At 42.0% G+C, this 27,436-nt stretch overlaps 1 protein-coding gene across 1 annotated transcript; it reads right to left on the bottom strand.

Moving 5' to 3' along the window:
- Positions 1-606: 606 nt before the first annotated feature.
- LOC146625822 (uncharacterized) lies at positions 607-27,436 on the bottom strand. Its single transcript, XM_085363005.1, has 3 exons — positions 27,360-27,436; positions 24,906-25,502; positions 607-1,296 (listed from the first exon to the last, which is right to left on the bottom strand). The coding sequence occupies exons 1-3, from the start codon at positions 27,375-27,377 to the stop codon at positions 607-609; spliced, it is 1,305 nt and encodes a 434-aa protein (XP_085219131.1). The 5' UTR covers positions 27,378-27,436.

The following is a 27,436-nucleotide window of genomic DNA, read 5'->3' as shown; positions in this document are numbered from 1 at the left end:
ACAAAAGCATGGATCCATCCTGCCTTGTATCAGGAAACGCTGATAAATTGAGCAAGTGAAACCACAACTTTAAAAGATTATTCTCCAAAATGAATCTTTTTGACAGCTTAAACAGAAAATCAGAAGTTTTCATACCTACAGCAAGTTTGATAAAAGATAAAAGATTTTAAAGATCTTATTTTTCAGGACAGATTTTTCATAAGCTGCAGGAACCCTGTTCAGTGTGAGTAGAGAACAGCCAAGTCTCCTCCTCTGATAAACCTCCATCTGTGCCACTGAAAACAGATCATCAGACTCTGACTGTAAACATGTTTCCATTTGTCACTTCAGTCTTTACTCTGAAATACAGGAAATGACATCATGGCTCAAAATCTTTGTCATTAAATTATTCCTTTATTTAACATTTTTTAACTTCATTTAACTTTATTTAACAAAATTAATTCAATAAAAACTTAAGAACAGGGAACTGATTTTTCATTGAACTTTTGAGAAAGAAAACGGAAATCACTGAAAAAAAAGGTAACCACTGAACACAAACACCACAGAAGAACAGTTTACAAAGATTCAAATGGAACTACGGGAACATTTTCATTCATAGCTGCCTCATTAGATCTTTACAGCAGAGTCTATCTGAACTCTGTGGAGCCTGATCTCCAGGGTTTTAAGTTGGACTCTGAAACCAGAAGAGGATGTTTCTCTCTCTTCAGATTCACTCTGATCCTGTGATGGGAACGATTTCAGCCCTGCGTGATCCCGCTGATGTTTGCACAGAGCAGATAATGAAGTGAATGTTTTGGCACATTGGTAACAGTGAAACAGTTTATTAGTAACGTGGGATCGTTTGTGTGCAGAGTATGAACTGAGATTTTTGAAGCTCTTGTCACACTGCTCACAGCTGTAGTTTCCTTCCATGTGTGTACGTTCATGCTCGTTACAATTATCTGAACGTGAGAAGCTTTTGTCACAGTGTCTGCACATGTATGGTTTCTCTCCTGTGTGGACTCGTTTGTGTGTTTTAAGGTGACCTGCAGTGGTGAAGGATGACCCACACTGATCACAGAGGTGCTTTTTGACACCACTGTGAAAGAGTTTGTGTCGTTTTAAGTCACCTGATGTGGGGAAGCTTCTCCCACATTCTTTGCAGTATTTCAGTTTGTCTCCAGTGTGTTTACGTTGATGTATTTTTAGGCCGGCTTGCTGACTGAAAGTTTTTCCACAGATGTCACAACGAAAGTCTTTCCCACCACCACAGCGATGACAAGGTTGAGAAGTGGATCCATCTGTGTCGCTCTGCTTCTAAACAAAGACACAAAGACAGTGTAAGTCAGTCCTTCAACACTTTTATCCTGAACGTCGCCTGAAATAAAGAGCATCTCTGCAGACGTCCAATTATATTTAATTGTTTCAATTAACACACTCAGTTTACTGGGCTACGATAACTACAATACTACCACCATAATACTACAGTAATACTTCTTTAATATTATAGTAACATCTGACTTATGTGGGACTCATGTAATGGGTGGGCACAGATGGAAGTATTGTAATAGATATTGCCCCCCCTCCATAATCTCATGCATTCTTATCATTGTTATGTTATGCGTTCAGTTCTGTATTACTATTTCTGACACATACTGTGATAACTGGCAATATAGCTAGGATACTCTGATCAATGATGATTCCCACGGGTGGTGCTCACGCAGGCACTGAAACGGGCAGCTTCGGGCTCACGCAGGCACTGAATCGGGCAGCCTTGGGGTCCTGTGTGTTCTACTGCACAGATAGCCTGCAGAGCGCAGCTACGCTGAACTGAAGTGCTTGTGTTTTGTATTTGCAGGTGAGCACAAGTTATGTGTTGATAAACGGAATGATGTTGACGTATGAGAAATGTATTAGAGTATGGTACTGTCATTAATGGAACACACCGCTAATGTCGGAGTTTGTGATTTACATGATGTACCTGAACTGGTGTTAAACGGGATGTCACATCGCAAATGAGGGGATCGAGAGGGTAGTCTCCATGCGCAACAATACTAGTTGGAGGAGCATACGAGTGTGCAGAATATTGTAATATGAACATTGGTGGGAAAATACTGAGTAAATGAGTACTTTGTTAACACGTGTTCAGTAGTTATATGTAAAATGGTCGCGTGTGTTCTACTGCACAGATAGCCTGCAGAGCGCAGCTACGCTGAACTGAAGTGCTTGTGTTTTGTATTTGCAGTTGCAAAAGAGCAAGTAAAGAGAACGATTCTGAACTCATGCACGCCTGGAAGTGTCATTTGTCCAAGTGTGCAACACTTACACTTAAGTACTACCACACTAATGTTTTTAGGGTACCCACTAGAGGTGGGAATCACCATAAACCCCACGATACGATATTATCACAATACTTAACTCACGATACGATATTATTGCGATTTTTTTTTTAATATATATTTTTGCAATATTCTGGGTATTGCAATACGATATTTTGTGATTTATCACATATTTTTTTCTACTGCAGATTTTGTCCATAAAGGTAAACTTTATCCATATTCATTTTATCTAATAATAAAGTCTCACACTCAGTCTTTCATGTCAGTCAGTTTTATTGCTGACAAAGTGAACGGTTTGTATAACAGTCTAGTAACTAACTTAACTGAACGTAAATATCTGGTACAATTATAGCTTAAAACAAAATATAATTTTACATTAAATAAAAAAGTTTTAAATTTAAATAAAATAAAACATTTCTTAAATTAAAATAAGTAAACTGTCCTGTTTGTTGCTGCCCTAAAAAGTTAAACACATTTGGACAGTGAAGCAATGTCAGCATTCTTGCTCAGAAAAAGGAGCTGATCAACATGCTCTGAAGTCAGAGTGCTCCGTTTTGCTGTGATGATGTCTCCAGCGGTTGAGAAGACTCTTTCAGCCGAGACACTAGTACCTGGGATACAAAGGTATCTTTTTGCCAGCGTGGCCAGGAAAGGATAGACTTCCTCATGGGATTTCCACCAGCTTAGTGGGTCTTCTGTGAGTGCAAGTGACATGACCTCCTGGTATCTTTTCACCTCCTCCTCAGCTGTGGCAGATAATGATTTTGGTGGGGCTCCAACATCACCATAAGTCTGACCAAGCAAGTCTGTTAACCCACAAAACTTCCTCATCTTGGCTGGTATGAGAGGGGGTCTGGGATTTTGTTCAGTCTCGTCAGGTTTCTCATGATGTTCATGGGCTGCTGCCTCTTTTCTTCCTGTAGAAAACCCACACACATACAGAGAGAGGGAGAAAATAAATATTTCATATCTTTTAGTATGCAGTAATATGTTAGCAAATTATAATTAATGTATTTAATTGTTAAATAGAATATTACCAATATGACAAAAATATCACAGATCTACTAATATTGTACGTAAGTTATTTAAATTATAACACCAGAATGTTTGCTTACCTGAAGGGTTATAGCCTCAGCAACCACTCTTGCATAGGTTTCCTGTCTTTCCTCCAGTGACAGGAACGGCAGGGTTTTAAAGCGTGGGTCAAGAGCTGATGCTGTGTAGAGGGTGTTCCTCTCGACTATGCTGGCATATCTCTTCTTAAGATCTTGACTGATACTTTGCTTGATGTTTCTGACCAGCGCTGTGTCACCAATGTTGTCTTGGGTGTCGTGCAACAGCTGTGCTAGCAGCGGTGCTACGAGAGACAGAGTAGGATTCTTTTCCTCAGACATCACAGTAGTCACGACTTGCATTGACTTCAAGGCCCGGACAATTTCTTCAGTGTTCCCAATATCCGTCTCGTTTAGAGCAAAGATATCTGTGCTACTCTTTCTGACTTCAGGAGACAGCAGCACTGCACAAATCGCAGGTTGTTGTTCAAGGAAACGCTGGAGCATGTCATAAGCACTGTTCCATCTTGTGCAGACGTCAGGCTTGAGCTTGTGAGTCGGGAGCTGTAATATTTTCTGTTTTTGCTCCAGAGCGTGGTTTGCCACTGTGCTTCTATTGAAAAACCCAGTTATGCGCCGCACTCTCCCCAAGACCCTGGCTACTGCAGGCAGGTTTAAGGCTCGTTGTGATGCCTGGTTGAGCATATGGGCGAAACACTTCACATGCAGGTATCCCGCTAGCTGAGTGGCAATTGTCATATTAGAAGCATTGTCGGTGACAACCACCAGATTTTTGTCGGCAATCCCCCATTCCTGTGCTGCATTTTGCAGGAGATTTGCAATGTTCGCTCCGGTGTGACTTTCATGTAATGTTCGAGTTTGGAGAACGTAAGACAGCAGTTGCCAGTCCGCTGTGAGATAATGAGCTGTTATAGTCACATATGAATCCACAGCCCGCGAGGTCCATGCGTCGCAAGTTAATGCAACCCTTTCTGCTGTGCTCAAACTTTCCTCAACTTTATGCTTCACATCTATGTAGAGATTGGGTACGGCTGTGTCCATGAAAAAACGTCGTGATGGTATCACATACCTGGGTTCCAGCGTCTTGATCATGTAAGAAAAGCCCTCGTTTTCCACAATGTTGTAAGGACGCAGGTCTTTGCAGATGAAGTACGTGATAGATTGTGTTCTTTTCTTAGCTCGCTCTGAATTGGGAGATAGCTTTGCTAAGCTAAGAGTGTCCAGCGTTGGTTGATTTTTCAGTGGAGCTGATTCAAAGCTAGCTTTCCCGTCCGCGGTTAATGCTATTTTTGGATGGTGCCGTGTAAGATCGGCCCTCATGTTCGTAGTATTCCCAGAGCTTTATTTTCATACGACACACCTTGCAAATCCTGTGTGTCATATCCATCTCATTTGTTCCATCCTTGTTAGTGCTGGGCGATATATCGATTTTTTTTTTTTAAAAATATCGATATATTATACAAGACATAAGCTGTGACAATATCGTTTATATCGATATAGTCTATGTTGGTTATAATTACACTTGTGGAGCCGCTATTTTGCCTCTCTCTCGTCTGGGTTTGTTTGCCCCGCCTCTCACCCTCACTGAACACAAACCCCCTCCCCCATCGCTACACCTCCAGTTGGCAACAAGATGGACACAGGAGCTAGCGAAGAGGAGCTCGTCGGAAAAAAGAAATCCAATGGCTCAATTATTTGGAGATGGTTCGGGTTCAAAGTGTCAGATGAGCAGCAGAATACAGGGAGTGCAGAATTATTAGGCAAATGAGTATTTTGTCCACATCATCCTCTTCATGCATGTTGTCTTACTCCAAGCTGTATAGGCTCGAAAGCCTACTACCAATTAAGCATATTAGGTGATGTGCATCTCTGTAATGAGAAGGGGTGTGGTCTAATGACATCAACACCCTATATCAGGTGTGCATAATTATTAGGCAACTTCCTTTCCTTTGGCAAAACGGGTCAAAAGAAGGACTTGACAGGCTCAGAAAAGTTAAAAATAGTGAGATATCTTGCAGAGGGATGCAGCAGTCTCAAAATTGCAAAGCTTCTGAAGCGTGATCATCGAACAATCAAGCGTTTCATTCAAAATAGTCAACAGGGTCGCAAGAAGCGTGTGGAAAAACCAAGGCGCAAAATAACTGCCCATGAACTGAGAAAAGTCAAGCGTGCAGCTGCCAAGATGCCACTTGCCACCAGTTTGGCCATATTTCAGAGCTGCAACATCACTGGAGTGCCCAAAAGCACAAGGTGTGCAATACTCAGAGACATGGCCAAGGTAAGAAAGGCTGAAAGACGACCACCACTGAACAAGACACACAAGCTGAAACGTCAAGACTGGGCCAAGAAATATCTCAAGACTGATTTTTCTAAGGTTTTATGGACTGATGAAATGAGAGTGAGTCTTGATGGGCCAGATGGATGGGCCCGTGGCTGGATTGGTAAAGGGAAGAGAGCTCCAGTCCGACTCAGATGCCAGCAAGGTGGAGGTGGAGTACTGGTCCATCATCAAATGTGAGATTTACAAGGAGGGAAAACAGTACACCTCTCTGAACAGTGTCTGGGAGGCTGTGGTTGCTGCTGCACGCAATGTTGATGGTGAACAGATCAAAACACTGACAGAATCCATGGATGGCAGGCTTTTGGGTGTCCTTGCAAAGAAAGGTGGCTATATTGGTCGCTGATTTGTTTTTGTTTTGTTTTTGAATGTCAGAAATGTATATTTGTGAATGTGGAGTTGTTATATTGGTTTCACTGGTAAAAATAAATAATTGAAATGGGTATATTTTTGTTTTTGTTTTTTTGTTTTGTTTTGTTTTTTGCCTGTCCCATTTGGTTCTTTAGCCATCAGAATTGTTGTCTGAAGACCAACAAGGATACCCAATGGATTTACTTTGCCAAATGGATCATCGTGGCATTGCCGTATTGGTCCATTTGATCGACCTTTGTTTTTATTATTTATTATATTTTATTTTCAGATGTTACAGACGGGAGAGACATGAGTGAGGGATAGGAAAGGGAGAGAGAAAGAGGAAGGAAAAGAAAAACGGAAGGGGAGAGGGACAGTGAGAAAGGGGGGGAGGAAAAAAAATCTCCTGGATCACCTGTTGAGAGAAGAAGAATAGAAAACAAGCAAAAAAAAAAAAAAAAACCAAAGCAACATACTAAACACAACACCATCGCATTAATCTAGCTAAGTGTAAACAGCAGTAAATACTAAATATTCAATGTTGTTGTGCAGCACGCAGGACAGACAGCGCACAATGTGCTTTGAAGTAGCAGCCAAGAAAGGTGTAATTTAAGTCTACGAGCAGTGAACATCCGTGTGCATACCTGTGTGGATCAGCGCGCTTGTATTCAAATGGTTTCCACATGTAATGGTCTGCAAGATGATGTAGCGAGCCATAGCCCCGTCCCCCAGGGCATGAAGCAGGCATGGAGGAGATCCAGGCCCCAGACATCCAGAGGCCTCAGAGTGCGAGAGCCCAAGGAGGACCACCGGAGGGGCATCTGTGCCACCCTCATGGGAAGGGCTGAGGATCCCCAGACGAGGCGTCACCCAGTAGCCACCAAGCAGAAGCTAGAGGGGGCTGCACCGGCGTGCCCGCCGGCTCTGCCGGCAGCCAGCTGTGCCAGAGTGAACCGAGCTGCAGGCCCAGAGGCCGGAGGCCCGAGGGCCCCCCGCACCCCGGAGGAGGCCTGACCGAGCAACAGGCGCCAGGCCCCGCCAGGTAGCCACCGGGAGTGAGCCAGTACATACTTGAGTGCCCAGCCCCGGACACCAAGAACCACCAATGCACCGACCCCTGAGGGCATCAGTCACCGGCAGGGAGTGTGGTGAGGGGAGATAGGCCTTGGAGGGCCTGGGAGTTCCCAGAGAGGTGGAGTCTAAGACCCGACCTGACATATAGACACAGACAAACAAGCACACACAGACACAAACATGCATTCCCACCCTCATGCACACATATACAAACACTCAGCACTCACCCAACGTAAGGAACCCAGACCCAAGAGATGTTACCCTTCCCCCCGGGGTGGAGGCAAGCAGACCGTCCCAGGCTCCGCAGCAGCAGGGAGGCCAATCGGACAGCCAACATCTCCTCCCAGCCCCCCCGCCCCGATGACTAGCAGAGAACGGGGGTGTGTGAAGACCCCATACCTCCCTCCTCCCGCTCATGTGTAGTGTTGCTGCGTGTTGTTCTAAAGTGCATTTAAAACAAGGGAGAGCATGGTGCTGCTGCTAGAGTTAGCACGGCCCCTCCCGAGAACCCTCAATGTCTACATGGATTTAAAATTGAGAGGTGGGCACCAGCGCCAGAGGTAGGTTTGAGTACACAGACCGTCCACTGGAGGCCGTTAACGTGCCCACCCTCAAGGCCCTATATATATGTGTGTGTTATGAGAGTGTAAGTAATGTGGATGTCTAAGTTGTGAGATAAAATTGAGGCACAGGTGGCCAGAAGGGGACAGAGGGGGGGGGGGGGGAATGTCTCCCCTGCACCCTCGTGACACACCCGCACCCCAAGGCCCTACCTGTGTGGGTGAGTGTGGTGGAGCGGGAAGAGGGAGGTAGCCGGGGATGGGGAGGAAAAGGAGGGAGGGGAGGATGCCCCTCCCTAGGGCCAGCTCCCCCGCTGACCCCAGTAGGCACCCCCGTCCTCTGGTACCCACCAAGGCAAGGGAGCCCAGGTCCATCCAGACCGGGCCTACGGTAGCACTGCCAAGCCCCACAGGACCCGGGGCAGCCCACCCTACCCCACCGCAGAGGAAACTGTACGCACCCCAACATTCAATCGTCTCCCAGACTACACAAGACAACAGACACCCAGGTTAAGTTTATTCTCCACCTCTCCTATGTCTCTCCCCCACCTGCAACGGAACAACCTCCCCGCCAGTTGAAGAGCCCCCCAGTTAGGCCAATGCACAAGAGGCCCCCTGCGTCAGGGCTGAGCCCCCGTGCACCCACCCGCTCACAACCTCGGTGACACACCGACGAGGACCGAAGCCCCCAAGGCCCAGCCAGAGCCCCAGCACGGAGGCGAAGCACCCCCGAACCCCAAACCCCCACGCCTGCCCCGGATCCACTCAAGGGCAGCCAGGCCACCAGGCCAGTAACCTACGTCCACCAGTACAGACCATCCTCCAGCCCCGCTGCACGCAGCCACGAGGAGAACAACCTCTAAGAGTGACCAGAGCCACTAACCAGGTTATGAACAAAACCCCCGGGTTAAGCCCTCCAGGGATAACGTCTCTAGGGGTCCTCCAGGCACCCTAAGCCCGTCCCAACTCCATATCAACCACAGTAGCTAAGGCGGGACCAAACCACGACCCCCTACCCCCGCTAGGTGATGGAGCCGATCAAAGGAGCCCAGAGGGATTGATCTAATGTGGTGGCAGAGGCTATATCGAGACTAATGTGATCTATTAGAAGGTTTCTATATTGGCTAGAATTAAGATTATTTTTATTTTTCCAGTTCATGAGGACCGTTTTCTTGGCGATGCATAGGGCAGTAAAAACCATGTGGACTGTATTAGTTTCTGTAGTGACCTCATCCAGTTTTCCCAACAAGCATACTAAAGGGGAGGTTAGAATTTTACATTTCAGACACTTTGATAAGTCTTCACATATCTCGTGCCCAAACTTCTGCACTGGTGGACAGAACCAAAGAGCGTGAATGTAGTAATTGTCTGGTGTATTGCCTTGACAGTGTGAGCAGTTGTTGGAAGATGTAAAGCCCATCTTGAACATCCGATGACCTGTATAGTGCACTCTATGTAGTATTTTGTATTGTATTAATTGCAGACTGGGATTTTTAATCAATTTAAAGGTTTTTAAGCATACCTGAGACCAGAAGTTTTGGTCTAAGCTGACTGATAAATCTGCTTCCCACTTTGCAATAGGAAGGGATATTGATTCATCTAATTTAGAAAGTGTTCTGTATATATTAGATAATAATTTGGGGGATTTAAGAGTAAGGAAATGTGCCGCACTTGGTGGTGTTTGTAATTCAACTTGACTGAGGTTAAATTTCTTTTTTACTATGGATTTAATTTGTTGATATTCTAAAAATCTTTTCTTGTTGATCCCATATTGTGCAACTAGTCTGTCAAATGGAATAAATCCTGTTCCCTCTAATATATGTTCTAAGTATTTAATTCCTTTACAACTCCATTCTGGGAAATTAATCATATTATTGTTTTGTAATATGTCAGGGTTATTCCAGATAGGTGTACGTTTGCATGGGATTAATGAAGACTCCGTTATTTTTAGAAACTCCCACCATGCTGTCAGAGAAAAGCTGATGTTGATACTTTTAAAGCATTCATGTCTTTTGATGTTTGAGCTAATAAATGGTAGGTCTGAAATCTCTAGATCCTTGCATAGTGCCTGTTCAACATCTAGCCAGGGCTCATCTAAGAAGGTATGTTTTAACCATTCTGAGATGAACTGAAGCCTGTTGGCTAAGAAGTATTGGTGAAAATTAGGCAGATCTAATCGTCCTCTATCCTTGGTTCTTTGTAGCGTTTCTAAGCTGATACGCGGGGGTTTATCTTTCCAAAGGAATTTGGAAATATATGAATCCAGAGATCTGAACCAATCTTGTGATGGTTTGTTAGGGATCATCAAAAACAAGTAATTTATTTTTGGCAAGATCATCATTTTTATAGTGGCGACCCTTCCCATGGGTGATATGGGTAAAGATTTCCATCTAGTCAGATTGCCTTCTACTTTCTTTAGAAGTGGGATGTGGTTTAATTTAGTTAAGTCTGAAAGCTTAGGAGAAACATTAATACCTAAATATTTAATATTTCCGGATTGTAGTGGGGCAGAGGAAGAATTATGGAAGGAGCAGTTAATGGGGAGAACTGTAGATTTTGGTCAGTTAATTGAATAATCTGAAACTCTTGAAAACCAGTTTATTAGAGTAATTACCTCAGAGAGGTTGGTTTGTGTGTTTTGCAGAAAAAGCAACACATCATCCGCATAGACTGATTTTATGTTCTATGTTCTTACATTTTACATATTTGTTTTTTGTTAAGTTGCCTAATAATTATGCACAGTAATAGTCACCTGCACACACAGATATCCCCCTAAAATAGCTAAAACTACAAACAAACTAAAAACTACTTCCAAAAACATTCAGCTTTGATATTAATGAGTTTTTTTGGGTTCATTGAGAACATGGTTGTTGTTCAATAATAAAATTATTCCTCAAAAATACAACTTGCCTAATAATTCTGCACTCCCTGTAATGTATTCTGTAGAGAATGTCGAAAAAGCGTCGCAACGAAAGGTTCGAGCACCACTAATCTTTTCCACCATTTACAACTGCGCCATAAAGTGCAGTATGAAGAGTGTGTGAAATTGCGTGCTGTAGCCCAGACCGCAAAGTCTTCCGAGGTTCCTTTTTTTTTTTTTTTTTTTTTTTTTTTTTGGCCTGTCCCGTTTGGCTCTTTTGCCATCAGAATTGTTGTCTAAAGGCAAAGGAAGATGCCCAACAGATTTACTTTACCAAACTGACCATCCCAGCCTTGCCGTAATGGTCCATTTGATTCACCTTTTATTGTTTATTTTATTTTCACTTAATGAATACGGGACAGACGTGACTGGGGGAAAGAAGGGGAGAAAGAAAGAGGGAAAGAGAAACAGCTGAGAAGAGGGACGGGGGAGAAGGGCAAAAGACAAAAACCAACAGAACGGGCAGAGAAAAAAACAATGCATATATCAATCACCTGGATCACCTGCTGAGAAAGAAAAAAGAAAGCAAGCAGAAGAGAACAAGAGTAATAGAATAAACAACATCACAATGATATATGGGAATATGACAGTAAATACTAAATGTTAAACATTATTGTGCAGCACATAAGATCAACAGAACACAGTGTGCTTTGAGGTAGGAGCCAAAAAGGGTGTAGTTTGTGGGTGTGATCACCCGTGTGTACACCTGTGAGCATGGACGCGCTTGTTTTTTGTTTTTTTAAAAGGTTCCTTCATGTAATAATCTGCTAGAGGGTGTGGGGGGGCCACAGCCCCGTCCTCCAGGGCGTGAAGCAGGTGTGGAGGAGATCAAAACTCCAGACATCCAGAGGCCCCCAGAACACAAGAGACCAAGGAAGACCAACAGAGGGGCAGCTGCGCCATTGTCCCGGAAAGAGCTGAGGAGAGTCCCAGATGAGGGCTCACTCAGCAGCCGCGGAGCAGAAGCCAGGGGGAGTTGCAGTGACGCGCCCGTGAGCTCCGCCGGCAGCCAGCTGCGCCTGAGTGACCGAGCCCCAGGCCGAGAGGCCGGGGGCACCCCACCTCCGAAGTGGCCCGAGCGAGCCCCAGGCTCCAGCCCCCGATAAGCGGCCGCCAAGGAGTGAGCCGGTGTGTACCTGGACGCCCATCCCCGGACACAAAGAACCACCAACGCACCGATGTCTGAGGGGGTCCGCCACTGGCAGGGGAAGTGGTGGTAGGGGGAGATAGGCCTCCAAACCTTGGAGGGCCTGAGATGTCCCCAGAGAGGTGGCGCCTGACACCCAACCTGACATATAGACACAGACATACAGGCACACACAGATACAAACATCCATTCCCACCCTCATGCTCTCATATGCACTTACTCCACACTCAACCAACGTGGAGACAGACATAAAGAGACGTTGTACACACGATCACACTCCCCAAGCGTACTCTACAAACCGGGTCTAGGTGCCCCCGCCCCTGGAGGGGGGAACTGCACCCAGACCCAGGTGGTGTTTCCCTTTTCCCTGCGGTGGGGGGAGGCAGACCGCCCCGACTCCGCAGCAGCAGGAAGGCTCCACACTCCAGACCGCAGTCGGACGGCCAACTCCTCCTCCTAGTCCTAGCCCCCCTGCTCCAGCAGGTCGCAGAGAACGGGGGTGAGAGAAGACTCCGAACCTCCCTCCACCCGCTCATTGTAATGTTGATGCATGTGTGTTCTAAGGTGCATTTAAAACCCAGGAGGGCTTGGAGCTACCTGCCAGAGAGCAGCAGGTAAGCGCATGGTCCCTCCTGCTAGCCCTCAATGTCTACGTGTATTTAAAATTGAGAGGTGGGCAACGATGCCAGGGGTGAGTAAGGAGGATAGGTGAGTAAGGAGGATAGGTGAGTAAGTGACGGAGCAGGTGAGTAAGTGACGGAAGTGACGGACAAGGTAAGCGACTCATGTTGTAACTGACGTCAGACGCCGGAGATTTTGGCGGAAAATTAAAGCAAATGGTAGTTTAGATTTGAACAAATTCATTTAAGCTTCAGCATTACCAAATACACTTATCAATTGTCTTATAACTAACACTATTTGTCTAAATAATCTCCAACACCCTGGAGAACAACGAGGAGAGTTTAGAGACTCTCCAAGATTACATCGATCAGTGCTTTCAGGATCTCGTGATGAAGAAGACCCCGTGTGCAGCTTCCCCGGCCAAAGCTGAGACGCCGTCGTCGAAAAGACAACGCCCGGCAGATTCCCCCGGCTCAACATCGCCAGCCGGCAAAGATATTGCCGACATATTGGAGTCAATCGACAAGCGATTGTCCAGTTTCGACGCAAGGCTGTCCTTGGTGGAGATTCTTCACCGAGAATTTAAATGCTTGCGAGAATCCCTGGAGTACAGCCAGCAGCAGGTGGAAACGCTTGCTGCTGAAAATGCCACGCTAAGGGAGTCGGTGAAATGTCTCACAGATAATGTTACCCAGCTCAATAGAGAAAATAAAAAAATAAAAGAAACAGTTATCGATCTACAAGCTCGTAGCATGCGTGATAATCTGGTATTTTCTGGTATTCCAGAAGCCGCTGGAGAGGACGCGGAGACCACGGTAAAAAGCTTCATCAAAACCCACCTGAAGCTGCCGGAGGACACTGTGAAGAACATCGTCTTCGATCGGGTACATCGCCTCGGCCCCATTCGGGCTACGGCCGGGAGACCACGTCCTATCGTGGCCAAATTCGGCCACTTCAAACAAAAGCAACATGTGAAAAGCCGCGGCAGGGAATTAAAAGGAACGGACTTCAGCGTGAACGACCAGTTCCCCAAAGAGATCTTGGAACGACGCAGGGTCCTCTTCCCAATCCGACGCGGCTTCATCCAGAAGGGCTCCCGCGCTGTCATCGCTGTGGACCGGCTGTACGTGGACGGACAGCTCCACCGCGACCCCAACATCACTCCGTGGCTGTATTAACCTCACACCAGATAAGAATCAGCTACACCATTTCCCTATCCACTCACACTAACTTGCATTAACATCTGTTTAACTTACCAGTATCAAATCGCATCTTAAAGTGTGATTTCATAGCAGAATTAACACCGTCACTCTCCGTCAGTGATTTAATTGGAATGTTTACGTTTTGTTTCTGTTTTTTTTTTCTTCTCGTTTTTTTTTTTTTTTTCCTCCTCTCTTTTCCCCCTCTTGGTTTTATGCTGCTCACCCCTGTCCTTGGTTTCTTTCTTTATTCCTTTCACTGCCTCGATCACCTGCTTCGACACTCATCCACAAACATCCTTTATTTCGACACATACGCACCATGCGCTCAACGGCAGCACATTTACATCAGTCAGACAGCGCACACAGTCATATAAGATACACACACACTTAAGCCAAGCCTACTCATATTAGTAACTATGCATACACAAAGTCAGACTCAGGGAGCATCTCGCCACACATTTTTTCTCTCTCTCCTTCTCTTTATTTATGAACAAGTGACATATTCTCTCCACCTGTCTAAGCAATGCACACAGCATACATCCCTAGTTATACACAAACATCTATGGGTACACTGAGGTTCATTACATGGAATATAAATGGAGCTGGCTCCAGAGAAAAGAGGTTAAAAATATTTAACCAACTCAAAAAACTACAGGCAGATGTTGTCCTATTACAAGAGACCCACAGACCTCTTAGAGGTTCGAATGAACTTAAAACACCTGAGTTTCCTAATGTGTTCTCAGCTTGTTATAATTCTAGACAAAGGGGAGCAGCAATTTTAATACATAAAAATATTAATTTCACAGTACTCGATACAGTTATAGATCCAGAGGGCAGATTCTTAATCATTAAACTATCTATACGTGATAAAAAGCTATGTATTGCAAGTGTATATGGTCCAAATGTTGATGATCCCTCATTCTTTCACGGTTTTTTCAGTGCACTCTCTGAACACTTAGATGGCACACTTGTTCTTGGAGGTGACCTCAACCTTGGACTAAATGAAGACATGGATAGGCTCAATACAGCGGGAACTCAGCGTAATTGGCAGTCCACAAATATAATCAAACAGTATATGAGCGACTTTGGTCTTTGCGATGCATGGCGCTCCCTTCACCCCACCAGTAAGGAATATACTTTTTTCTCACATGTCCATCACTCCTACTCTCGTCTGGATTATTTTTTGGTCAGCAGCTCACTGCTGAACGACATTTCAGACACTGAGATTCACCCTATAGCTGTCAGCGATCATGGTCCTGTATCTTTAACACTAATGCACAAGAATAATACTACGCCAAGAAAAAACTGGAGATTTAATATATCACTACTTAAAGATGAAGACTTTATTAAATATTTTAAAAAAGAGTGGACTTCATATTTGAACTATAATGACACTCCCGAAACATCAGCTTCTGTTCTATGGGAAGCAGGGAAAGCTGTGATGAGAGGTAAAATAATTTCTTTCTCATCACATAAAAAGAAAAAAGAAAACAAAAATATTCAGGAATTAGAAAAAAACATCAAATCACTAGAAGAAGCCTACGCGTCCCACCAAGATCAGGAAACATTGAACAAAATACGCAAAACAAAACTAGAATTAAATGAGATAATTGATAAAAAAACAAAATTCTTAGTACAAAGACTACGCCTACAAAATTATGAACATGGTAATAAATCCGGTCAATTTCTAGCAAACCAGCTAAAAATAAATAAAGAAAAAACAACTATATGTGCTGTTCAAGATTCATCTGGGAACACAATATATGATCCGATACAAATAAACAACATTTTCAGGGATTTCTATAAAACGTTGTATTCACCACAAATAAACCCATCTAAAAAAGAAATTGATCAGTTTTTGGACAACATAACTCTTCCAAAATTATTGGACACTCAAGCAATGGCACTGGATTCACCACTGACACCAGGTGAACTCCAGGAAGCCCTGATAAGTATGCACAATAATAAGGCTCCAGGTCCAGATGGCTTTCCTGCAGAATTCTACAAAGAATTCTGGTCGATTCTAGCACCAGTTTTCTACAGAACGTTGTTGGAAATTAAAGAAAAGGGCAGACTTCCATCAAATATGAATTCTGCAAACATTAATCTCCTGCTAAAACCAGGCAAAGACCCTGTATATCCCTCAAGCTATCGTCCAATATCCCTTATAAATGTAGACCTTAAAATAATCTGCAAAGCTCTCTCAAAGAGACTGGAGAAAATAACCCCCCTCTTAATTCATCCTGACCAAACTGGTTTCATAAAAGGTAGGCACTCATCTATGGAACGCCAGGACTGCCATAATGAATTAATTAAATACACCATTAAATAATTAATTAAATGTGGCAATAATTAATTAAAATTGGAATTAATTAATTAAATAAATAGTTATGACACATGTAATTAATTAATTATTGACACATTTAATTAATTATTTATGTATGTCACATTTTAATTAATTATTGACACATTTAATTAATTAATTATTGACACATTTAATTACTTATTTATGTATTTCACATTTTAATTAATTATTGACACATTTCATTAATTATTGACACATTTCATTAATTATTTAATGATATATTTATTTATTTCATTTTGGCAGTCCTGACGCCTGGCTCTCATCATGAACTAATTTTATCTGTCAGCCTCACCCATCAAACTCAGGGGGCGGGGTTAACGCTGATCGAGTCAAAACCATTGCTTTGGCCTGGTGGCCATTGTTTCTAGCACACAACAACCGGCATGTGGAAGCTAACAGAACTGAGCTTTGAAAAACCCTGTTTGTGTGTTACCAAATACCGTTTTAATATTTTTTTAGCCGAGAATGTAGTGGTTTAATCTTCATGTGTCTGGTCGGTTTGTCAAGATACAGCCTCTTTGCAAAAGTGTTTCGATGATTTCGGAGATGTCTGCCCAGTCTCACGGCAAAGCGTGGGATAGACCCGCTCGCCTCGCAAGCAATCCCACCGACAAAGCGCAGGCCCCGGTACACAGCTGTAGTAACCCCCGCTGACTTCTTTTACTGAGGTTATATTTATCGATGTTTTATTTCCTGATGTTCTTATGTGTCCTACGTGTTTCAGTCGCCAATTCTGAATTATAACTAACATTAAAAACATGTTTAAGGAGGAGAGAGAGCAAATAAATCTGTTTAACATCTGATCTTTGGGTTTTTGTTCAGTAATCAGCGTGACCTGTGTATAAACACATAAAAGAGATAACGTTGGTGTTTCCGTCATGTAGTAACTGCTGGCTTTAACTGTACAAAGGTTGTTCGACACTATGAAACACATACAGACTTCATGATGTTCGGCTAATATTTTTATTGTGAATATTAATCATGCTGACCTCGCTCTGTACACCACGCAGCGAGGTCAGCATATCCACGATATCCTCAGCTCCATGAGTTAACACAAAGTTTCCCAGCTGACTATCTAACTGCCAACTATTCCAGAGACGTGAAAATATACAGCATAAAGAAAAGTGTAAGAGACTCAGCAGCAGATTAGAATAACAGTTATACATTTAATAAATCACCAAATGAATCCAAGAAACGAGCAAACCTGTTCCGACAATTTGAATTTGTATTCCCTCAGCTGCAGACTCGCTGCTGTTTAAATGTTTGAAAAGGAAGATTAGATATAAAAAACGTCAAACATAGACTCAGTCTGCCTTCACATTTGATATGAGGCCAGCACGTATAGTGGCCTCAGCAGGCTATTACTGAAATACACGTGCTATATCATAAACTATGATATAAATAGGGAGGTCCTATTAACATGTTTAGTTTTAAAGGACACCTTCCTGCCTTTAGTCTCATTCATGAGCAGTATTAGTTTTCTTCTAACATCCAGAAGTCTGCACAATGTGTTTCATAGTTTGTAACAAGCCTTTGACAGGTAAACATAACATGACCGAAAAAGCAAAAAAAAAGCAAAAAAAAAGAGAGAGAGTGTTGACATAAGAAGAGAAAATTCTCTCAATTATGGAGACAGACAAATGGTTCATTTATGTTTGATGTGTGTTTATTCCTCCCTAAATATCGTCGGTGAAGTTCGCCATGCATGTCAGATTTTCCTGCGCATTTTTATACCTCTGCCAACACAGAGAGAAAAAAAATCACATTCTAACAGACAGCTGGTGCTTAGAATACAGTTGAATAACTATTAAAAAACAGATGATATTTAGATGATAGTTCAGTCTAACACATGTGCCAGTGAACCATTAAACGTCTGTGAAACTATGCAGTTATGAAACATAACTTTAACCTCAGCCAAACCGATTTGCTCAGTTGTAAATAAAACAGCGAAGTAAACGTGACCCGACAGACAGAACCTGAGTGAATGAAGTCCAGCGTTTAACCACTGAGAGCTAAAACTCAGCTGAGGTTTGAAAGCTGTGTGCCGGTGATTGGACATCAGCCGCTGATAAAGCTGTTCGCCTATAAAGTGCTCTGTAAGGAAACGAGCTCCAGCAGCTCTGCGCTCGGGGAAAACACTATATTTACTTATCTTGTGCAGAAAAATGCGCTGACATTGCGTTATATCGAGCACCGGCTGCCCAGTTAAACTGTGACTATCACCAGGTAACTAGGCGTGTTTCTTGAATTAGCAGCAGGTGTTAAACAGCTGACAGATGAGGAGGAGGATGCATGCAGGTAAACTGAGGGTCTGTTGAGCTGATCGCTGGTTTCGTGAGAAAAATGTCAGCTCGTTCTTTATGTTACAGAAGCACAGAGACACAAGACCAGGCGGAAAGAGACGATCGTTCGGTGAAAATGAGAATCTGCGAATGCAACATGTGGAACACGGAGAGTGGAATATGTAAACAAACCGGTTAACGTAACCCCCTCGGTGCACTCTGCATGCTAACTGTTAGCAGAGCTAGTGAAATCTCTGAAACCATCTGAGCACTTTTGCAAACATGTTCTATATTGACAACCTGACCAGACATACGTCGCGACATTCGCGGCTAAAACACTGTTAAAAGTGTAGCTGGTGACAGAAAAACGGGGTATTTTAAAACTACACCACCACCATTGCTGCTTGTGATTTGATCTGCATTCTGGGATAACTGGCTGCCCCAAGTCTACACAAGCAATCGTTTTTCCAGGATCGACCTGTTTTGACTTACTTTGCACGGCAACCAATCAAATGTTAGAGAAGCTGCATGGGCAGCGTTAACCCCGCCCCCTGAGTTTGATGGGTGAGGCTGACAGATAAAATTATTTCATGACGAGAGCCAGGCGCCAGGACTGCCAAAATGAAATACATAAATATATCATTAAATAATTAATTAAATGTGTCAATAATTAATGAAATGTGTCAATAATTAATTAAAATGTGAAATACATAATTAATTAAATGTGTCAATAATTAATTAATTACATGTGTCAATAATTAATTAAAATGTGAAATACATAAATAATTAATTAAATGTGTCAATAATTAATTAATTACATGTGTCATAACTATTTATTTAATTAATTAATTCCAATTTTAATTAATTATTGCCACATTTAATTAATTATTTAATGGTGTATTTAATTAATTCATTATGGCAGTCCTGGCGTTCCATACTCATCAACAAATACACGTAGATTACTTAATTTGATAGACTACTCATACAGTAAAAACCTAGAAACTACAATATTCTCTTTAGACGCAGAAAAAGCATTTGACAGAGTTAACTGGAAATTTCTATTTGCAACTTTACACAAATTTGGTTTTGGATCCTCTTTCATAAACTGGTTAAAAATATTATATAATTCCCCAACAGCTTGTGTCAGAACAAATGACCAGACATCCTCCAGCTTCTGTCTCTTGAGGGGCACCAGGCAGGGATGCCCACTCTCCCCTTCACTATTTGCAATTTTTATTGAACCACTAGCAGCAGCAATTAGACAGAATTCAGTAATTAAGGGCATAAAATGCAAGAACGTGGAACATAAAATCAGCCTTTATGTGGATGATGTGTTACTCTTTCTCCAAAATTCACAAACCAATATCTCTGGGGTGATTGAATTGATAAACTCTTTTGCAAGAATATCAGATTACTCAATTAACTGGTCAAAATCTACAGTCCTACCGATTAATTGCTCCTTCCATAATTCCTCTTCTACACCACTGCAATCGGGAAATATAAAATATTTAGGTATTAATGTTTCTCCCAAGCTTGCAGATCTAACTAAATTAAACCATATCCCACTTTTAAAGAAGGTAGAAGATGATCTGGCTAGATGGAAATGTCTACCCATATCACTCATGGGAAGGGTTGCCGCTATAAAAATGATGGTCTTACCAAAAATAAATTATTTATTCTCAATGATCCCAACTAAACCGCCACAAGATTGGTTCAGATCTTTAGATTCATGTATGTCCAAATTCCTTTGGAAAAATAAACCCCCACGTATAAGCTTAAAAACACTACAAAAGACCAAGGATAAAGGAGGACTAGAACTGCCTAACTTTCAGCACTACTTCTTAGCCAACAGGCTTCAGTTTATCTCAGGATGGCTAAAACACACCCTCTTAGATGAACCTTGGCTAGATGTAGAACAAGCACTCTGCAATAATCTAGAGATCTCAGACCTACCATTTATCAGCTCAAACATCCAACGACATGAATGCTTTAAAAGCATCAACATCAGCTCTTCTCTGACAGCATGGTGGGAGTTTCTAAAATTGACGGCGTCTTCATTAATCCCATGCAAACGTACACCTATCTGGAACAACCCTGACATATTACAAAACAATAATATGATAAACTTTTCAGATTGGAGTGATAAAGGAATCAAATATTTAGAACATATACTAGAAGGAACAGAATTTATTTCATTTGACGGACTAGTTACACAATATGGGATCAACAAGAAAAGATTTTTAGAATATCAACAAATTAAATCCATAGTAAAAAAGAAATTTAAACCGGGTCAAGTTGAACTACAAACACCACCAAGTGTGGTTCAATTTCTTACTCTTAAACCCCCCAAATTACTATCCAAAATATACTGAATGCTTTCTAAAACAGATGAATCAATATCACTTCCTATTGCAAAATGGGAAGCGGATTTATCAGTTAACTTAGACCTAAACTTCTGGTCTCAGATTTGCTTAAAAACCTTTCGTCTTCCGAGGTTCCTGCCGTGAAACAGACCACCTTACAACACTCATATACTCGTGCTGTGGGGGGAAATTACTAAAGCAGTGGCCTATCATATAGCTAAAGACATGGTCCCCATCTCAAATGTGGAACAAGAGGGCTTTATACAGCTGCTAAAAACTCTTGACCGAAGATACCAGTTACCTAGCCGGAAATACTTCACCAGAGAAGCACTGCCAAAAATGTATACTGAAGTTAGACAGAGTCTCGCTGCCCAGCTCACCAAAGTGTCTCACTTCGCACTGACAACCGACATGTGGTCCAGCAGGACGTGCGAGCCATATATGAGTGTGACTATAGATTTCATGGAAGACTGGGAACTGAAAACTGCCTGTCTCCAGACCAGCTACTTTCCTCAAGACCACACCGGAGAGCATATAGCTGAAGCCCTGCAGGATGTGCTCAAAACCTGGAAGCTCAACCCGACAGGACTGGTTGCTATAACAGCTGACAACAGGGCTAATATTGTCAAGGCGGTTCAACTGAACAAGTGGCCGAGGATCCAGTGTTTTGGTCACAGGCTTCATCTGGCCATTGGTAAGTGCAATACTGAATTTGTTGATTTGAAAAAAAAAACGCTAATAAATGAAAAGTGTATAGAGTCTCTTGTAGAGCTAAACATGCCTATGGACCACAAGACAAATATTTTTATAAGTCATAGCCAGCATATACATCTATCACTTAGAAATCGAAAGTTAGTTGAATAAATAAATAAACTATCCCTATTAAATCCAATAAACGTATTGGGGTGTATTTGTCTTTGTATTAGATTGAGTTGTGACACTAAATGAGGACCACAGCTGAGACAAGACAGGGATACATTTTTAAATACATAGTGAGATTAAAAGGTGTTTAAAAAAAAAAAAAAAAAAATACATGTTCTAATCATTTGGTGATCTGGTGATTTTACCAAGATAGTTTAACTAGAACCATTTCTAGGTTATACAATACACGACACATTTTGCAAATATTGTTAAGTCTTATGCATCACATTCTATACAACTGAGATGGATGTTAATTTGCCTTTGAGTGATTTGCATCTTAACATAACAATTAAAGTGATTTTAAAAGTTTGTATTTTGTGTGTCACAGGACATGCTATGGATGATGCTCACATTACCCGGGCTATTTCTCTGTGTAAGAAAGTCGTCAGCAGCTTCTCCTACAGCTGGAGGAAGAGAAGAGAGCTGGCTGAAGTGCAAATACAGGTGGGTCTTCCAAGTCACCAGCTACTCACAGAGGCAACAACTCGCTGGGGATCAAGGCTTCTCATGATAGAGAGAGTTCTGGAGCAGCAAAGAGCACTTTCTAAAGTCCTCTCTGTCGACATGAAAACCAGACCTCTAGTCCCTACTTGGCAGGGCATAGAGGTCCTGGATGCAGTTCAGAAAGCTCTCAAACCCTGTCAGGACTTCACTGATGCACTTTCAGGAGAGAAGTATGTGACCTTGTCCTATGTCAGACCTGTGCTACACCTGTTTAACACTAGTCTCCTGGCACCTGGAGAGGAGGATAGTGAGCTGTGTAAATCCATCAAGACCCGCATTGTGGATTACCTCAACAATAAATATGCAGATCCATCCACCAGTGACCTGTTGGACATGGCTTCTTTTGTGGATCCACGGTTCAGGGCGAAATACATCCCTAGTGAGAAGATTAATGCACTAAAACATAAACTCATCTTGGAGGCAGAGTCTCTGCTCAGCTATCAGGGTACGTGTTTGTCTGAGCTGACTGATCCAGCCGTGCCTGAGTCTGCAGACCGAGAAGAAGCAGCAGTAGGACACACAGCTAAAAAAAAGAGATCACTGGCAAGCTTCTTCCAGCACAGCACAGCCACCAACACTGGTTTCACAAAAAGGGAAGCAATCGAATTTTCTAGCTACCTGTTGTCAGTTTGTGTAGAGAGTGATGCTGACCCTCTCAAATGGTGGGAACATGAAGTTGCTTTTCCAGCACTGAGCCTCCTGGCCAAGAAATATCTTTTTGCGCCAGCTACCGGCTCCGAACATTATTAGCAAACAAAATATCGTGATACTACGCAGTATCGATTTTTTTTCCCCACCCCTAGTACCCACATAGGCAAGGCAAATTTATTTGTATAGCACAATTCAACAACAAGGTGATTCAAAGTGCTTTACAGAGACATTAGAAACAAAAACAAATAAAAAGCATGATTTAAAATTGATTAAAACAAGCAAACAAACAAACTAACTAAACACACACATTTCACACCTGTTCGCGCGACCTGTTCGACACTTATCGTAAGGGGAGCTACCAGTCCTTCTGTGGACGAGCTACTTTCTATTTTAAATTCCCTGAATTTAAAATACTCTCTAGACCCAGTCTAGACCCAGCTGGGGAGCTACCCAGAGCTCTAATCCCACTTAACAAACAAACAAACAAACAAACAAACAAAACAGTATATAAAATCAAAACAGATAAAATCAGAACAGTAGATAAAATCAGTAGTTAATGTAAGTTTTAAAATTTAAGCTTAACTAATTAACAAACAAACAAAACAGTATATAAAATCAAAACAGATAAAATCAGAAATAGATAAGATCAGTAGTTAGTGTAAGTTTTGAAATTTAAGCTTAAAAGTGTGGATTTGGTGCTTTATTCAAATGCAGCTGAGAATAGGTGAGTCTTCAACCTGGATTTAAATAAACTGAGTGTCTCAGCTGATCTGAGGCTTTCTGGGAGTTTGTTCCAGATATAAGGAGCATAAAAGCTGAATGCAGCTTCTCCGTGTCTGGTTCTGACTCTGGGAACTGATAAAAGACCGGATCCAGATGACCTGAGGGATCTGGAAGGTTCATACTGGGTTAGGAGGTCACTGATGTATTTTGGTCCTAAACCATTCAGCGCTTTATAGGCCAGCATCAGAACTTTAAAGTCTATCCTCTGACGGACAGGCAGCCAGTGTAAAGACCTCAGAGCTGGACTGATGTGGTCCACTTTTTTGGTCTTAGTGAGGACTCGAGCAGCAGAGTTCTGAATGAGCTGTAGTTGTCTGACTGATTTTTTAGATAGATCTGTAAAGATGCTGTTACAGTAATTAAGCCTACTAAAAATGAATGCATGGACTAGTTTTTCCAGGTCCTGTTGAGACATCAGATCTTTTATCCTTGAAATATTCTTGAGGTGATAGTAAGCTGACTTTGTTATTGTCTTAATGTGTTTTTCTAAGTTTAGGTCTGCATCCATCACTACACCCAAATTTCTCGCCTGGTTTGTGGTTTTTAGATGTATAGATTGAAGTTCTCTGGTGACCTGTAATCGTTTTTCTTTGGCGCCAAAGACTATTACTTCAATTTTGTTTTTGTTTAGTTGGAGAAAATTGTGGCACAACCAGTCATTAATTTCCTCAATGCATTTACCAAGAGCCTGTACAGGGCCTCGGTCTCCTGGTGACATTGTGATATATATTTGTGTGTCATCTGCATAGCTGTGGTAGTTTATTTTGTTGTTCTTTATAATCTGTGCCAGTGGGAGCATGTAAATGTTAAACAGAGGGGGTCCCAAGATGGAACATAGTGCTAAACTACTGTAACACTGCAATAATACTAATTTAATACTGCATTAAAAACACTGTAATTGTGCAGTTATAACACTCAGCTGACTGGGACACAAAAAAACACTATTACCCCCAATGACACTGCAATTATAACATTAAATGGCTATTTTAACACTAAAAGTACTAAAGCTATATGAAAGCAATAATACTACAGCTACAATACTACGAAACATTACGTAACGATACAACTTTGTTAACCATATCAGAAGATTACTGAATGGTTTGGTTTTGTACTTAATTTATGTTTTATTTTATTCCATTTACACCTGACAGAGGAATGAGCTGCTGTAAACCAAAGGCCATTTATACAGAAATAACACCATGATATACCACGAAGCTGCCTGAAGATTAAATAACAGCAACATATCAATTTTCAGCATTTTTAGTTTTTCATGATCGTGTAAACAAAAATCATAAGTGAAATGAAACTCTGAATAATGGCTCAGAGCTACTCTTCGGTGCAGTAGAAGTGCTAACATGCTAACACAATTTAATGAGCAGGCTTGTTCCAAACAGTCAGACTGAACTTACAAGAATAAAATAAAAATACATACCTCACAGTAACTGCACTTGTAGAGTCTCTTTCTGGTGTGGATCTGTTGGTGTTTTCTCAGGTACTGTGGAGTTTTAAAAGTCTTCTCACACAGGTCACATTGATAAGGTCTCTCCTCAGTGTGGGTAAACATGTGGCTTTGTAAGTGTGTGTCTGTTGTAAAGTATTTGCCACACTGATCACACCAGTACACATCTTCTCCGGAGTGAATGCGTAGGTGTATATTTCGGCTCCGTAGCTGGCTGAAGGTTTTTCCACAGAAGTCACAGCTGTATGCCTTAACTCCAGAGTGGGTAACTAGATGTCTCTGTAAGCTGATCTTTTGAGTAAAAGCTTTGCCGCACTGATCACAGCTGTACGCTTTAACTCCACTGTGGATGACTTGGTGTGTTTTTAGGGCTTTCTTCCAGGAAAACGACTTTCCACACAAGTCACAGCTGAACGGTCTCTCTCCAGTGTGGATGAGCTGATGTTGTTTTAGTTTAAACTTCAAAGTAAAACCATTCCCACACTCGTTACAGGTGTATTTTTTCTCTCTCTTTCTTCTGTGAGGTTTGTCGGCCTCCTGAGAGCGCTGACTTCTCGGTCCACGTTGGTCCTGCAGTGACAGAGATACAAACAGAGGCAGTAAGTGAAATGCAGTCATTAAACAAACTGAAGCTTCAAACTCCCTCCATTAACACTAGTTTTAATCCTGAAGGTGGAATGTGGCACCAAACACCTTAAAGGTCTCTTATCCCCACCTACTGGTAGTAGTAACACATTACATCCAACCTGCTGTTAAAGATAATTAATGACTGTAAACACTCTAAAATCATGCCCATCCCTCCTGCTTGTACACAAATATTAATGCTAACACACTCAGAATAGTAATAAATGTTTACCAGGTCTGTACTTTTTTATATTTCCTGTTGCTGATTCTTATTATATAATTCTGTAATTGTCTAATTTATTCAATGATAATGAATCAAATGTAACAGTTACTAGCTTGGTTCAGTGCAGGATGATGTCAGAGTCTGATTGTAACCTGAGGGGTTTTTTTTTTACTTTTACTCTCTACATTAAAAAAATTATATCTGTATTTTCTACTCCTTACTTTTTCAAAATAGGCTTGTTACTTCTGGTTTAAGGCATTTGAGGGGAGTTATTTCATCACTGCAGGTATCAAAGATCAAATTGATTTGAACCTAAACAGTAACATGTGAAATCCAATCATGATAATGTACTAATCATGAGAGATGAAAGAGGCAAAACTGTGTGCTTTAGTCAGGGGTTAAATTGGGCCGGTGTTTGTTTTTTGGCACAAAACCTGAACGACTGCAGGTGCTGATAAGGTGCAGTCGCGGTATTTCAACATCTAGCAATACAAAGACAACAAAGAAAAAATGGAGTAATATTTTTTATGTGGCAGCGTTTCTATCAGCTCAACAAATATCAGCAAACACAAAACTCTTTATGTGCATTTTGTCTCAGTGTGATTTAAAGACTGCTGTAAAAATCCTCTGCAGGTTAGTGCAGGATAAGCAGGTAAGTTTACTGTTTACTGCATTGTATTATTACATTATTATTACATTACATTAATATAGCACAAGGTAGGGCTGCACGATTAATCGTTAGAAAATCGCGATCTCGATTCATACTTATGTGCGATCTCATTTCCAAATGACAACGATTTAAAAAAAAAAAAAAGATGACGACGACGACGACGATTGTACCGCATTTTGATCCGGGACGTAATCTGCATGAAAACAAGCGCTCACTCTTCCTGCTCAACAAATGACAAGGGCGGAGCCTTATACCACGTGATACAGAAGCTGTGCCGTGTGATGCTAAAATTAGCAGGGAAAAAACAGCGGAGAGCACGTCAGGGATGACGAGAAAGTGACAGGAGAAAATCCGTCCCAGTCAACCACCCAAACATCAATAACGGGAACCTTATACAGCGCTTCCCTATACACGTCGAACTTCCGCAGGCACAAAGAAATTACGGAGGCTATTACTTATCACCTGACCAAAGATATGGCTCCCATCAACACTGTGCAAAACGAGGGATTTAGGAAAATGATCAACACCCTAGACAAACGCTATACAGTGCCGTCCCACAACAATTTTTCTATTGTTGCACTGCCTGCTCTATACACGCAGTGTCGAGCAACGGTGGAGATGGAATTTCAAGCAGTACAACATTTTGTGGCAACGACAAAATGTGAGACATTTGTTGTTTTTATGTTTATTTATTGTTTTTATGTTCAGTCTCAACTGTTACGAAGTTGATGTGCAGTTAATAAGCGCAATAAATATTTATACTGGAAAAGAGAATCGTGAGAGAATCGTGATCTCAATTCTAAGCCAAAAAATCGTGCAGCCCTAGCACAAGGTTCAGTTAGTTTAGCATAAAACATATATCGGTACTTCAGCTTTTAATGGAGTATTTCTTAACACTAGTTTCTGTCACCTTCTGTGTTGAGCTCATTGTTTTCTCTGCAGTGGCTGAGCTGAGTCCAAGTAGCTGTTGTTCCTCTGCTGCTCCGT

Source organism: Diplotaxodon limnothrissa, linkage group LG9 (genome assembly GCF_057381915.1).
Source record: "Diplotaxodon limnothrissa isolate DT_005_m linkage group LG9, D_limnothrissa_male_GT1.1, whole genome shotgun sequence".
In the NCBI taxonomy this organism is placed as follows: Eukaryota; Metazoa; Chordata; class Actinopteri; order Cichliformes; family Cichlidae; genus Diplotaxodon; species Diplotaxodon limnothrissa.
The sequence above is the reverse complement of the archived record's forward strand: the minus strand, read 5'-3'. Positions and strand labels throughout refer to the sequence as shown.